At 43.2% G+C, this 15916-nt stretch overlaps 1 protein-coding gene and 1 non-coding gene across 4 annotated transcripts in view; one reads left to right on the top strand and one right to left on the bottom strand.

Moving 5' to 3' along the window:
* Positions 1 to 10703: 10703 nt before the first annotated feature.
* trnar-acg (transfer RNA arginine (anticodon ACG)) lies at positions 10704 to 10776 on the bottom strand. The gene has a single exon. It is a non-coding gene; the product is annotated as a tRNA-Arg (tRNA).
* Positions 10777 to 11579: 803 nt separating this feature from the next.
* fanci (FA complementation group I) overlaps positions 11580 to 15916 on the top strand; it is a 74835-nt gene continuing 70498 nt past the window's right edge. For 2 of the 3 annotated variants that reach the window (XM_048562648.2, XM_048562650.2), the window contains exons 1-4: positions 11580 to 11635; positions 14121 to 14303; positions 14988 to 15060; positions 15573 to 15703. In XM_048562648.2, the coding sequence (XP_048418605.2) occupies positions 14220 to 14303; positions 14988 to 15060; positions 15573 to 15703 (288 nt within the window). In that variant the 5' untranslated portion in view covers positions 11580 to 11635; positions 14121 to 14219. Of the gene's footprint in view, positions 11636 to 11661; positions 11733 to 14120; positions 14304 to 14987; positions 15061 to 15572; positions 15704 to 15916 lie in introns of those variants that run through there. The other variant, XM_048562649.2, reaches the window with a different exon arrangement.

A 15916-nucleotide genomic window follows, 5' to 3' on the forward strand; every position in this document is an offset into this window, starting at 1 on the left:
CATAGAAACCCGACAGTGTGGAAACAGGCCATTCAGCCCAACAAGTCCACATCACCCCTCCAAACAGCATCCTGTGCAGACCCATTCCCCTACCCCTGCATTTCCCATGTCTGACCCACCTAACCTAAACATCCCTGGGCAATTTAGCACACCTAATCCACCTATCCTGCACATCTTTGGACGCTGGGAGGAAACCAGAGCACCTAGAAGTAACCCATGCAGACACAGAGAGAATGTGCAAACTCCACACAGTTTGCTAGCCCAGCGACAACAACAATGCACCATTGCTTCCCCCCTGCCAGTCCTGTCCATCCCTGAATCACATCTCTGTAATTGCCATGATATCTCAGTCCCAACCATGCCCTGTGTTTATCTGCCTTTCATGTTAGGCTCCTGCATTGAAATATATGCAGTTTAATTGATCAGTCCCACTTCATTCTCTGCTTTGTTCCTGCCTGCCCTGACTGTTTGACTTGCTCCTTTTCCCAACTGTACTAGCCTCAGACTGGTCTCTTTCCTCACTATCTCCCTGGGTCCCATTCCCGCCCTCACCCCCTTACAAATGTAAATCCTCCCAAGCAGCTCTAGTAAAACTCTCTGCCAATATATTAGTCCCCTTCCAATTCAGGTGCAATCCATCCTTCTTATGCAAGTCACTTCTACCCCAGGACAGATTCCAACGGTGCAAAAACATGAATTCTACTCCCCTGCCCCAGCTCCTCAGCCACACATTTATTGGCTGTATCCTCCCACTCCGACCCTCTCTAGTTTGTGACACCAGGAGTAATCTAGATATTACTACCCTCGAGGATCTCCTTTTTAAATTCCTGCCTAACTTCTCATATTCTCTCCTTAGAATCTCATCCTTTTCTCTTTCTATATTATTAGTTCCAATGTGTACAATGACGTCCTGATGATCGCTCTCCCCTTTGAGAATATTCAGCACGCTGTCTAATATATGCTTGATCTCAGTACCAGGGCGGCTAAGATGTGATTAGTAGCCACCATCCCACAGGATAGCCTTGATGTGTCCTATTTTAACATCATGAAAATAACTCATCTGCATTTGATGTCTAACCTTTATCCTTTATCTGTGCAACAGTAGCAGTAAAAACAATTTCACAAGAATGTCAAGGTGAAAAGGAGTGAAAGATTGTGCTGATCATTAGTACAAGTTCAAATTTTACCCATTTAACCTTTGTTTTAATTATTTTATTACTTTAAGTATATTACACAAAACATTCCCCTACTTTCAGGATACAGTTCCTCACAAGACACGTGATGGTGTTTGCAGAGTACATCAGCGTAAATGAATTAGGAGCATGCAATTTGTATGGAACAATGCAAAGTCATTCATCTATCTGATCTGCACAAGAGTTTCCAGCCTCATCTCACCTTCCAGCTCTTTGAGGTAGCCTGTTAAATTTGGTACTTCAGGTGCTTTTCCAAGAGCAAAGAGGGGCCTTAATCAAAAGGAAGCGCCTTAGCACCAAAAATGTAGAGTCACTCTGGAAACAGCCTTTTTAATTACAAAAACAGCTATTAACCATTGCCTTTTGCCTTCCTGCCACTGAGCCAATTGCAGATCCAGCTTGCCATTTTCCTATGTCTTCCATGTGTTTGTAGTTTTCTGACCAGTTGGCTATTTGAGACTTTCTCAAGTGCCTCAGAAACACAGACAGAGGAAATTATCATATGGAGTGAGGAAACAGCAATGGTGCTGAACTAATATTTTGCGCCTACCTTCACCTCACAAGACACAAATTACACCTGATATCCAGGGTCTAAAACAAGTGAGGACATTATGGCAATAAATAACAGCACGGCAAATGTATGAGAGAATCTTAGAGGACAAATAGTCATTATATCCCCAAGACTAAGAGTGATGCATCTACACTTGCTGACTATTCAGTGCGAAAGTAAGCAATGAGGAGGACAGTAATTAGGTATAGTCAGAAAACTATGCCTTCGTAAGACATTGACACTGAGCAACAAATTAGATCTACATTATCAATCATAGAATCTTTACTGTTCAGGAAGAGGCCATTTGGCAAGTCAAGTCTGCATAGACCTACTGAAGACCATCCCACCCAAATTCAGTATTTAGCATGGCCAATCCAGCTAACCTGCACATCTTGGACTGTTGGAGAAAATACAGCATCTGGCAGAAGCCCTCACAGACACAGGGAGAGCTCACAAATTTCATTCAGAAAGTCACTCAAGGAAGGAATTGAACCCGGGTCCCTGGTGCTCTGTTGCAGCAGAACTGGCCACTGAGCTGCCATATCACCAATGCTGTAAATTCCTTTCCGGTTTTAAAAATAGATTACGAGTCAGACCCTGAGAAATATCTTTGTTGGAGGAAAGAAATAAGTATTCAGCCAGTCTCATTGTCGAGCACTTTGAGATGAGGTGAAACAAAACACCAGATAATATTGAGAGAGATAATGGGAACTGCAGATGCTGGAGAATCCAAGACAACAAAATGTGAGGCTGGATGAACACAGCAGGCCAAGCAGCATCCCAGGAGCACAAAAGCTGACGTTTCGGGCCTAGACCCTTCATCAGAGAGGGGGATGGGGTGAGGGTTCTGGAATAAATAGGGAGAGAGGGGGAGGCGGACCGAAGATGGAGAGAAAAGAAGATAGGTGGAGAGAGTATAGGTGGGGAGGTAGGGAGGGGATAGGTCAGTCCAGGGAAGACGGACAGGTCAAGGAGGTGGGATGAGGTTAGTAGGTAGATGGGGGTGCGGCTTGGGGTGGGAGGAAGGGATGGGTGAGAGGAAGAACAGGTTAGGGAGGCAGAGACAGGTTGGACTGGTTTTGGGATGCAGTGGGTGGAGGGGAAGAGCTGGGCTGGTTGTGTGGTGCAGTGGGGGGAGGGGGCGAACTGGGATGGTTTTGGGATGCAGTAGGGGAAGGGGAGATTTTGAAACTGGTGAAGTCCACATTGATACCATTAGGCTGCAGGGTTCCCAGGCGGAATATGAGTTGCTGTTCCTGCAACCTTCGGGTGGCATCATTGTGGCACTGCAGGAGGCCCATGATGGACATGTCATCTAAAGAATGGGAGGGGGAGTGGAAATGCTTTGCGACTGGGAGGTGCAGTAGTTTGTTGCGAACTGAGCGGAGGTGTTCTGCAAAGCGGTCTCCAAGCCTCCGCTTGGTTTCCCCAATGGAGAGGAAGCCACACCGGGTACAGTGGATGCAGTATACCACGTTGGCAGATGTGCAGGTGAACCTCTGATTAATGTGGAATGTCATCTTGGGGCCTGGGATGGGGGTGAGGGGGAAGGTGTGGGGGCAAGTGTAGCATTTCCTGCGGTTGCAGGGGAAGGTGCCGGGTGTGGTGGGGTTGGAGGGCAGTGTGGAGCGAACAAGGGAGTCACGGAGAGAGTGGTCTCTCCAGAAAGCAGACACGGGTGGGGATGGAAAAACGTCTTGGGTGGTGGGGTCGGATTGTAGATGGCGGAAGTGTCGGAGGATGATGCGTTGTATCCGGAGGTTGGTGGGGTGGTGTGTGAGAACGAGGGGGATCCTCTTTGGGCGGTTGTGGCGATGGCGGGGTGTGAGGGATGTGTTGCGGGAAATACGGGAGACGCGGTCGAGGGCGTTCTCGATCACTGTGGGGGGAAAGTTGCGGTCCTTAAAGAACTTGGACATCTGGGATGTGCGGGAGTGGAATGTCTTATTGTGGGAGCAGATGCGGCGGAGGCGGAGGAATTGGGAATAGAGGATGGAATTTTTGCAGGAGGGTGGGTGGGAGGAGGTGTACTCTGTTGAGGGTGAGGACGAGTTCGGCTAGGCGGATGAGGGTGTCGGTGGAGCGGGACTGGTCGGGCCTGCGGGACAGGAAGAAGCGGAGGGCCTTGAGGCCATGAGAACTTCTCTTTTGACTCCTCCCACTTCCTACAGACTAAGGGGGTGGCCATGGGCACCCGCATGGGCCCCAGCTATGCCTGCCTCTTTGTAGATTACGTGGAACATTCCCTTTTCCGCACCTACACAGGCCCCAAACCCCACCTCTTCCTCCGGTACATTGATGACTGTATCGGCGCCGCCTCTTGCTCCCCAGAGGATCTCGAACAGTTCATCCATTTCACCAACACCTTCCACCCCAACCTTCAGTTCACCTGGGCCATCTCCAGCACATCCCTCACCTTCCTGGACCTCTCAGTCTCCATCTCAGGCAACCAGCTTGTAACTGATGTCCATTTCAAGCCCACCGACTCCCACAGCTACCTAGAGTACACCTCCTCCCACCCACCCTCCTGCAAAAATTCCATCCACTATTCCCAATTCCTCCGCCTCCGCCACATCTGCTCCCACGATAAGACATTCCACTCCCGCACATCCCAGATGTCCAAGTTCTTCCAGGACGGCAACTTTCCCCCCACAGTGATCGAGAACGCCCTTGACCGCGTCTCCCGTATTTCCCGCATCATGTCCCTCACACCCCGCCCCCGCCACATCCGCCCAAAAAGGATCCCCCTCGTTCTCACACACCACCCCACCAACCTCCGGATACAACGCATCATCCTCCGACACTTCCGCCATGTACAATCCGACCCCACCACCCAAGACATTTTTCCATCCCCACCCCTGTCTGCTTTCCGGAGAGACCACTCTCTCCGTGACTCCCTTGTTCGCTCCACACTGCCCTCCAACCCCACCACACCCGGCACCTTCCCCTGCAACCACAGGAAATGCTACACTTGCCCCCACACCTCCCCCCTCACCCCCATCCCAGGCCCCAAGATGACATTCCACATTAATCAGAGGTTCACCTGCACATCTGCCAATGTGGTATACTGCATCCACTGTACCCAGTGTGGCTTCCTCTACATTGGGGAAACCAAGTGGAGGCTTGGGGACCGCTTTGCAGAACACCTCCGCTCAGTTCGCAACAAACTACTGCACCTCCCAGTTGCAAACCATTTCCACTCCCCCTCCCATTCTCTTGATGACATGTCCATCATGGGCCTCCAGCTGTGCCACAATGATGCCACCCGAAGGTTGCAGGAACAGCAACTCATATTCCGCCTGGGAACGCTGTAGCCTAATGGTATCAATGTGGACTTCACCAGTTTCAAAATCTCCCCTTCCCCAACTGCATCCCTAAACCAGCCCAGTTCGTCCACTCCCCCCACTGCACCACACAACCAGCCCAGCTCTTCCCCTCCACCCACTGCATCCCAAAACCAGTCCAACCTGTCTCTGCCTCCCTAACCGGTTCTTCCTCTCACCCATCCCTTCCTCCCACCCCAAGCCGCACCCCCATCTACCTACTAACCTCATCCCACCTCCTTGACCTGTCCGTCTTCCCTGGACTGACCTATCCCCTCCCTACCTCCCCACCTATACTCTCTCCACCTATCTTCTTTTCTCTCCATCTTCGGTCCGCCTCCCCCTCTCTCCCGATTTACTCCAGAACCCTCACCCCATCCCCCTCTCTGATGAAGGGTCTAGGCCCGAAACGTCAGCTTTTGTGCTCCTGAGATGCTGCTTGGCCTGCTGTGTTCATCCAGCCTCACATTTTGTTGTACCAGATAATATTGATATCATTACATCACTTCTCACATCAACCATACTTGTATCCTTTGAGGAAGATTACAAATATTGTGCTAGTTTGTAGAAAATGTTGTGCGGTAGATGCTTGGTCATAAAATTTTGTTTTCAAACAGCTATGTTTACAACATTTAGGTTTCTTTTAAACAATATCTAGCAGGGTAACATGCATCACATTTCTCTGGACCAGATTCAAACCTTCGTCTGAGTCATAAAAGAACAAGATTCCAATTTATTGTCCCATCTCCTGTCTATTGGGCTTTCAATGTAGCAATATAGGTGATTTCATAATGAGAATGTAAAACTTGCCTAAGTTCCTGCAGCAGATTCGTTGACAACATGGTTGTGAAATGCAAGTAGATTGCCTGCATGTCATGGTGGCAATAATCCATCATTATTCTGCAACAATATCTTTCCACAATTAACTTCCACACATATTGACTAGTGACAGCATTTTTCTAGAGATTACATTAAATGGCAACAATTTTTTTAAAAAACTGGCTCCTAGGAGTTATTTGTTCTGCCTGTCTTCCATCAAAATGGCATTAATGGCTGTTTAATTGCACAAGTAAACTTTAGGCTTTGTCGTGACTTTGTAGTGACTAGAGTGTTCTGACAGCACTCTACCTTTTGAAGAGAACAGTTACTAAGTTTTGTACTATTCAGCCATTTTAAGCTTTTGCTCCTTCTTTTGTTTGCATCATACTTTATTGTACTGCAATGCATCAACTTTTTTTTATTCATTCAGAGGATGAGGGCATCCCTGACGAGGCCAGCATTTATTGCACATCCCTATTTACCCAGACAGCAGTTGAGAGTCAAGCACATTGCCGTGGGTCTGGAGTCACATGTAGGCCAGACCAGGTAAGGATGGCAGTTCCCTTCCCTAAAGGACATTGTTGAATCAGAGATAGTAAGAACTGCAGATGCTGCAGTCAGCAATAGTAGTGTGGAGCTGGAGAAACACAACAGGCCAGGCAGCAGCAGAGGAACTTTTCTACTCCCAGTCTTCCTGCCTGGCCTATTAGTGAACCAGATGGGTTTTTTTCCTCGCTATCAACAATAGTTTCATGGTCATCATTATACTTTTGATTCCAGATTGTTCTGGAATTAAATTTCACCATCTGTCCAGAACATTACCTGTGTCTCCAGATTACTAGTCTAGCGAAAATACAATAAGATCATCACCTTCACTCTCCACCTATCTTCTTTTCTCTCCATCTTCGGTCTGCCTCCCCCTCTCTCCCTATTTATTCCAGAACCCTCACCCCATCCTCCTCTCTGATGATGGCTCTAGGCCTGAAACGTCAGCCTTTGTGCTCCTGAGATGCTGCTGGGCCTGCTGTGTTCATCCAGCTTCACACTTTATTATCTTGGATTCTCCAGCATCTGCAGTTCCCATTATCACTGATCACAAGGTCATCACCTCCCCTGTCTTTATCCAATCAATTCTATTTTTAAAATAGACTTATCATTCATTAACATGCAGTGGATGTTTATTGCCCATTCCTCGATTGCCCTTGAACAAATGCAGTGTTTATGACAAGTAACTTGATACAACTGAATGATATGGCAGGCATTTCAGAGGGCAGTGAAGAGTGAACCATGTTGTGTGGGAAATGGAATAACTAATAGGCCCAAACTAGGTCAGAGTAGCAGGTTTCCTCTCTCGAGAGGCACTAGTGGTCCTATCCAAGAGCATAAACCCATCACATTTCTACATCTCCTCAGTACTGAAAGCCATTTTCTACTCAGATGTTAACTATATTTCTCTCTCCACAAATGCTGCTCAGCCTGCTGAGATTTTCAACTACATACTATTCTGAGTTCAGGTCTCCAGCAAACACAGTGCTTTATTTTTATTTCTGTTCCAATTGTTAGCTTGTTTCTTCCTGAAGGAGTATTTGCCCAAGGTGTTCACTGTTCACTATTTAAGGTGTAACATTATAAGCACCCATGACTAGGGTAGGTTTCCTTCACTGTTCATCATCTGAAAAGAGAAAAATGTCTTCATACAGGAAAACATAATAAAACATAGCCAATACAATAGAGATTAATAGTACAATTTATTTCTTCTTATAGTTAACTTCTCCACAATTGTTGCACTTTGCCTGAATGTAGAACCTTTAAGAAACTGCTTTCACTTATCCCTTAAAGTTCTGTGGTTTCTTGAATTTAGCCCCAGCAAGGCAGGTGTAGATGTGAAATGCAGCAATTCACATAATAATGTTGTAGCATTGAAATCTTGGCAGTTATTGTCCAAATATTCATAACATTTATGGTTTTTCAATTACATACATGAACTTTAGGCAATGCAAGCAAAATTTCCTTGATGTATTCTTCCATTATTCATTTTATTATATAATCATCTGTCAATCTTTTCTCCCTTGTTGTATATTGTTGCATCTCACCTTGCAGAATCTAATTTAATTTTTGATGTGCATTGCAGAATTTGACATTTAAAACATGTAAAAACTTTTAAGATATGTTCTGAAGGCGGATCACTGGACCCAAAACATAAATTTTGATTTATCTCTAAAGATGCTGGTAGACCTGCTGACTTTTAACAGCAGTTTCTATTTTTTGTTTCTGATTCCCAGAAACTGCAGTTCTCTCAGTTTTTAAAAGCTTTTCAGATGCTCACTTCACCCTACAAATCATTCCAATAGCTTCCCATTGCTAGCTGCTCTTCCAACTTTGCCAGTACCATTTTACAATAGCTATTTAAGTGCAAGACTGCATTCATACTGAAAATCTCTCTCCACCCGTTGCGGCTATACGAGACATTGGTCAGACCTCTTTTGGAATACCGCATTCAATTCTGATCTCCTTGCTTTAGGAAGGATGTTGTGAAACTTGAAAGGGTTCAGAAAAGATTTATAAGGACGGTGCCAGGGTTGGAGGGTTTGAGCTTTCGAGAGAGGCTGAATGGGCTGGGATATTTTCCCTGGAGTGTTGGAGGCAAGTTGGAGGGGTGACTTTAGAAAAGTTTGTAAAATCATGAGGGGCATGGATAGGATGAATAGCCATGGTTTTTTCCTCAGAGTACGGGAGTACAAAACTAGAGGATATCAGTTTAAGGTGAGAGGGGAAAGATTTAAAAGGGATCTAAGGGGCAACGTTTTCACACAGAGGTTGGTGCGTGTATGAATTGAACGGCCAGAGGAAAAGGTGAACATTTAAAAGGAATTTGAATGGGTACATAAATAGGAAGGGTTTAGAGGGATATGGGCCAAATTCTGGCAACTAAGACTAGATTCATTTGGGATATCTGGTCAGCAGGGAAGAGTTGGACCAAAGGGCCTATTCCCATGCTGTATGTCTCTATGGCTCTATGTCCTGGAATGATGATGGAGGGGAAGAGATTGGTGTCAAGGGAAGAAGATTAGTGATAATGGGAACTGCAGATGCTGGAGAATCCAAGATAACAAAGTGTGGAGCTGGATGAACACACCAGGCCAAGCAGCATCTCAGGAGCACAAAAGCTGACGTTTCGGGCCGAGCCAAGGGAAGAAGATTAGTTGGGAGTGCGTGAACATACACAAAAAAACTCAGCTGTTTTCTAGCTGCTACCTGACCTATATGAAGGCAAGTGGAAGAACCTTCATGTCCTTAGACTACTGGAAATTATATTAACCATATCTTGGGAGGAATAGAGCTCAAATTCCCAGAAAAAAAAGTCTGAGTCTGTTCAATTCAGTGTTGTACCCAAAGTATAAACTTCTGGATTAAGATACTACAACAAGGTTCTGTAGGCAATGGAGGCCATATGGCAAAAAGCAACTGGATGAATGTTTATGGATTAGAAAATGATGTCCAAAGCGACAAAGTTCTTGCATTTCTGAGGAGGAATTTTTGATATTGCAACAAAAATACCAGAGTTGTGGCTTACCAAACATTTGTTCATCCAATCTGAACTTGCTGGAGAAACTTACCAGGTCTGGCAATTTATGTGGAGTGAAAGCAGAGAGCTTTTCTGAAGAAGGGTCACTGGAATCAAAGCATTAACTCTACTTTCAGTTCTGCTGAGTTTCTGCAGCAATTTTTGTTTCAGATTTCCAGCATCTGTGGTTCTTTATTTTACCCTGGAGTAAACAAGTTGTTTGTGGGATCCTTATACGGTGAGAGATAAACATAAAAATGTTGTTCGATTCTCTGTGAATCAGTATGGGGAGTATACTAATGTCACACTTGATCAAAGATTTGAAATGGCTACTGGAAAGGAGGGAGGAAAACAGGAGAAGGGTCTAGACCCGAAACGTTAGTTTTCCTGCTCCTCTGATGCTGCTTGGCCTGCTGTGTTCATCCAGCTCTGCACCTTGTTGTCTCAGATTCTCCAGCATCGGCTGTCCCCACTATTTCAGGAAAACAGACATACCATGTTTTCATAAAATACAGAATAGATTGGTTGAAATTGATGGAAGCAAGTACTTGGTGCCCTCAGGTAATTACAAAATACGAGAAAACCATTCTCACAAATGCCAAAAAAACTCATTTCTAAGGCAATGTATGAACAATCTTTCCTAAATCACACAATAGAAAAGCTGGCAAAGGAAACAGTCACAGCCCAATGTTTATAAGAAATCTTCAAGAACCATCTTTAGATTATTTCCTTTTATAATTAAATAAAAAGGTAACAAAGTATCTGTAGGTTCTCTGGAAAATAAATCTGGGGAATTAATTATGGAGGATAAAGAGATGACAGATTAATTGAACGGATTTTTGCATCAATCTTCACTGGAGAGAATACGGTGGCATCCCAGAAACAGTTATAAATCAGGAATTGAGAGGGTGCAATGATAAATGTGAGGAGATATTCTTGGGTAGGACAGACAAGGCAAGGGAATACATCATGAATGATCATTAAGATGTTGAATTTTTACACTGTAACAATCCTATGATTAACACTTTCATGACGGTTGTAAATTGTCCAAGCGTTAACACAGTAAAGCCATAGAAATTGGATACTATTGCTTTCAGCAAAAATTGCAATGAATGGACTGCAAAATAATTATTTATTTGCTTTTCCTTTATAACTAAAACTACAACAATTGGACTAATTGCTGGATCGTGAGTTTTTTTGTAGCTGAGGCACAAAATTACTTTTTCAGATATTTTCGTGAAGATAAAAGTGTTCGAGCCAGCCAGGAGTCGAACCTAGAATCTTCTGATCCGTAGTCAGACGCGTTATCCATTGCGCCACTGGCCCACACGGTAGAATTGGCGCATTCCATTTGAAGAAGCTACAAAAAAAGCTTCGTTCTCTGCATCAGAACTGTTTTTTTGCTGTCAAGCACACTCAGAAGGCCAGTTAAAAATTCGATATTCACACCCACTTGTGGTGAGAAATACTTGTTTTCTGACACTGAGCCCTACAATTCGGTTTGTCGCCATTTATCTTTCTGCTGCAGTTCATGTTTACGGGGAGATGGGATAAAAGGGGTCGTTTAATTTATGGCTGACCGCCAATAAATCTCTGCAAATTCCATTGCACCCCCGAAAGCCTGCAGCAGCCATTTCATTTAGAAACGCTTCTTCCAGACGCCAGGGTAACGGAATGGGAAGGAATGAAAGACGGGCCAATCAGGAGATGCTACTGTAAATTGGTGAATTGTGATTGGACCCTAGGGACTAATGAAAGCCCATGGCCTCCTTGTCCAATTGTAAAGGCGCATTGTCGTCCATTTTAACCAATGAAAAGGCTGAACGCCTTTGTCCAATTATGTTTCCGCACTGGCGCCTATTTCAATCAACGAAAAGGTTGTCCAATTGTATTGCCGTAATAGCTACAACCGGAGCCAATGATGAGTCAGATTCATGCTACCCAATTGTACTGCTACCTTGTCTCCATCTAAGCCAATGAACAAACAGATCCCCGTTAACCAATTGTAATGCCGAATTTGCTTGGGGATTCGGCCAATGGCACGGTGCAGCTGCGGTTCGGCTTTGAGCAATTGGTTTCATCTGGGACCAATGACAGGATGGTACGGGGTAGGCGCGGCCAATGGGATGGTCAAGCTCTTTGCGCGGGAGGTGTGATGGCGCTGTTGTGAGCTGCAGCACTCGGGGTAGGTAAACGGTGAGGGAAGAGATCGGGGTACATTGGTGTGTAAGACTACACTGGGCTTGGCACTACAGCCTAATTCATTATAGTAGCAGTCTCAGGTTAGTCGTGATTGTTAATGTGTGCTGCTGAAGACCATTTAAAGTACACAATTCTCACAGTGACCATCTCTTATGAAAGAACAGACATTGAAGATTATTTACATGAAACACCATAATAAGTGAACAGTGCTGGAAAATGGTGGTAGAATTGTTAGGTCTTGGTTTGTGTGTTGCTGAGACTCGATTAGCTGAGGGGTTTTTTAAAGGTTGTACTTTTTCATCATTCAAAGAACTATTTACAAGAAGTATCATATAAGGCTCCAGCCCCAAGTGCTGTCATGGGATGTGGGCATTGCAGGCTAGGTCAACATTTATTCTCCAACCCCAGCTGCCCATGAGAATTAACAGTTGGTGATAACTGAGTGGTGTGCGAGGCTGTGTCAGAGGGCTGTTTAAAAGTCAGCCACAGCCTATGGCCATACTGCAATGTGAAGGTGCTAGTGTTGGACAAAGTCATAAGTCACATGACATCAGGTTATAGTCCAAGAAGTTTATCTGAAATCACAGGATTTCAGAGTGCTACTCCTTCATCCAGCTGAGTTTTCACCCACTGCAAAAGTGTGTAGTTTCGAACAAACCTTTTGGACTACAACCTGGTCCTATGGAACTTCTGACTATGGCTGTACTAGAAAATGCCTGATCATAATGTAAAAGACATTTTGGTTAAGTACATGAATAGGAAAGTTTGGAGGGAAATGGGCGAGGAGCAGGCAGGGGGGACTGATTTAGTTGTTTGGCATGGACTGGTTGGACCGATGGGTCCATTTCCCCACTGTGTAACTGTCTAATCTTGGAAGCTAAGAAAACTCAGGCCGGGTTAGTACTTGAATGAGAGACTGCCTGGAAATATCAGGTGATGTTGGCTTCAAGGACCCTGCTTGTGGCACATTGGTAGTGTTTCTACCTTTGGACCAAACAACTCAGTTTCAAGTCCCACCTGCTCCAAAGTTGTTCTAGGAAAAATAGATTAATTTTTAAAAAAAGAGTCAGCTGCTTTTAATGAAGCAGATTGGTTTTTCTGACAGTCACCAATAGCTTCATGGTTTTAAACTAAAACTCTGAATTCCATGTTTTAAAATAAATTGAATTCAAGTTCTATCATCTAAATTGAACCCAGATCCTAGAATCTTAGATGTTTAGATGAATGGTCCTACATTAATACCGCTAAGCAATCAACATTCCAATGAGATAGAAGAAAAAGATAAAAGCCAAAAGAGCTGTGTATGCTGTAAATCATGAACAAAAACAGAAGTTGCTGGAAAATCTCAGCAGATCTGGCAGCATCTGTGGCAGCATCAGAGTTAACGTTTCGGGTCCAGTGACCCTTCTTCAGAACCTCGAAAAGGTAGATGTTTGATGAACCAACACAGACACAATGGGCTGAAATGCTTTTTCTCATGCTTTTAAAAATTTTATGACTATCTATAAAATGATGGGACTTATTGATTGGTGAGGAGGTGGTAAAGTTCTGATCACAGGGCAGACATAATTCATGGGCCCAGTGCAACTCTGCCTGGCTGGCTGGCCAGCCTCCTGGCTGCACCCACCCTTCCAGCCTGGCAGACCTTCTGGACCTCTGGGGTTGAGTTATTGGTTTTAGAGGAATGTGCATGCTAGAATCAGAAATATGAACAAAAAGTGCTGGACAAAATTAGTAGGTTTGGCAGCACCTGTAAAGACGGAAACAGAGCTAACATTGTGAGTACAGTTTTCTTTGGAAACTGGACTCAACATTAACTGTTTCTAACTCAACAGATGCTCCTAGATGTGTTGAGTTTGTCCAGCACTTTGTTTTTCTTCCTGGTTATTGATCTAGTTGCCGTAAGACCTGGGGAAGGCTGCGAACTAAGTTAATGGAAAATTCTAACTGATTGCATGGTGTCATCACATTATCATCTGTGTACAATGTTGCAGTCCCATGCCATTAAGCCATCTGAAACTCCAAGGCTATGTATCCTAAGTTTTCCCTCATGTGACTCTTGCTTCTTTTGTCAATTATTTTTAAATCAATGTCTGTGGTTTTCGTGTTGACCAGTCTATGATTTTGACTTAACGTCTAATGCTAGAAGTCTGAAATAAAAATAGGAAGTCAAAGGCTGGTTAACCAGCATCGAAAGGGTAAGTTAATATTTCCAGTTGTACACTTCAAATCTCAGATTTATTCAGTCACATTGAAAGATTTGATTAGTTACTATGAATGTTGGAATTCAGAAATAAAAACAAAATGCTAGACATATTCAGCAGGTCTAGTAGCATCTGTTGAGAGAAAAACATAGATGCTTCCAGAACTGCTGCAAATTTCCAGCATTTTCTTTGTTCATCTTGTTTTGTATATGATTTTCTTCTGTAGTAGTTTACTTTTTTGTGGTGCTTTTGTGTCTTTGAAAGGTCGAAGGAGGCATTCCATGAAATGCAGGTATTTCCATTAAATACTGAAGTAGCTTTTCTTTGAAGGTAGCATTTCATGTTACTTTCATATGAGCCAAGATGGATCAGAAGATTTTGGATTTGGCAGCAGCTGAGGATTGTCAAGGACTGCTGCAGCTCCTGCAGCGCATGAAAGAACAGGAGGTGAGCAACTTACTTTGTCTTCTGTAATGCAACATTGAGGTCTGTAAAAATGTAATTACTTTCAATAAATCATTTTGAAGTTTAAATAAAATGTTTATAATGTATTGCATTCAAATATATTAATTTAGTTTAAAGGAACATGTATCAGAATTTTGTCCTAAACAAAATGCTGGAAATCTATACTAAGAAAAATATACTGGCAATAAGTACCAGGGCTTACAATATCTATGGAGCCAGTTCAGAGACCCAAAACATTAACTCTGCTTTCTCTTCCAGCAATTTCTCTTTCAGTAACTCTTGCTGAGTATTTTCAGCATTTTATGGTTTTGTTTCAAAATATTTTCATCTTTTTTGAAACAAGTTTGAATATTATTGAGAAAGTACTTTACTGCCTAGTTTAGTCCCATCTTTTATGAACGTAATCCCTCCAGGTTCTGGAAACATTTCAGGGGCTTTTCACAGGCAATCCAGTATGCATGTATAAAAAGTTCCAACTAATTTCTGTTTGTATTTGTTTCAAAAGGGTTTAATTCCTTATAGAAAAGGAATGTGTACACAAGTGTGAGTTTGTGAATGAGATACTTATGTCAAATTCAGGCTAATATCTACTCTGCCCCTTGTTTTACTTAGTGTTTAATTAGTTAACAGTCTGAAATTACAATTTGAGTGTTGCTTTTGTTACAGATTGGTGCCCTAATAACACGGTATGCCTTGAAAGGGAAGGAGACTGGAATGCTCATGAGAGCTATTTTTAAAGGTTGGTGCTCAATTGTAAATAATTTTTGTGTATTACATTCCAGTTTTAGCATGCAGCAGATTAATGCATTCCATTCATCATCTCATCACCTTGTGTTTGGTTGGAATAAATGCATGTTGATCAGTTTACAGTGTATAGAAAGAAAATATTTATTTTTCAGCAATGTAATTATTGTAAAATAGTTTTGAAGACAAATGAAAATGGCATCTACTGATTTAAGACCAATGTGTGCACCTACTGAGTAGTAAATAAATGAAAGAAATATATTTATAGCAATTACCCTTAATCCAGCAATATATGTGCCCTACTGTGAATCAGTTAGCAAATTGTAGACCACAATGTGCTTATTATAAACAGCACTGAAAGAAGGCTAAATCTGAAGCTATTCCCTGGATTTGAAACAATTGTATGCAATCTCTCTGCAGCACCTGATCCCCCACCTCTTAATGAGTGAATTCCTAGAAGTTAAGTGCTGATCAAGTATGTCTTGTCCTTTTGTTTCTCCTTTACAGGTTCTCCTTGTTTATCAAAAGAAGGGGTTTGTCTGAGGCTTTTTGTTTACAAACATTGTATGCAATTAGTTGAATCAGGGGACCTACAATCAGATGTGGCAACAGACATGATCGGTTTGCTGATGCTTGAGGTAAATTGTGGCTTTGCCTGTCTTTATGATCAAGTAAAGTAATGATGCTTGAATTATTTACATTCAGGCATCTTTGTTTATTATCTAGCCCCAGGTCCCATTCCACTCTCCAGCTCAGAAGCCAGTTCACAAAACAATATCTCTTAGTGCTAAGAAGAGAGATCTGTTATTTAAGGATATAAGATTTTATGTTTGAAATGTAGTCATGTTTTT

Source organism: Stegostoma tigrinum, chromosome 33, assembly GCF_030684315.1.
Source record: "Stegostoma tigrinum isolate sSteTig4 chromosome 33, sSteTig4.hap1, whole genome shotgun sequence".
Classification (NCBI taxonomy): domain Eukaryota; kingdom Metazoa; phylum Chordata; class Chondrichthyes; order Orectolobiformes; family Stegostomatidae; genus Stegostoma; species Stegostoma tigrinum.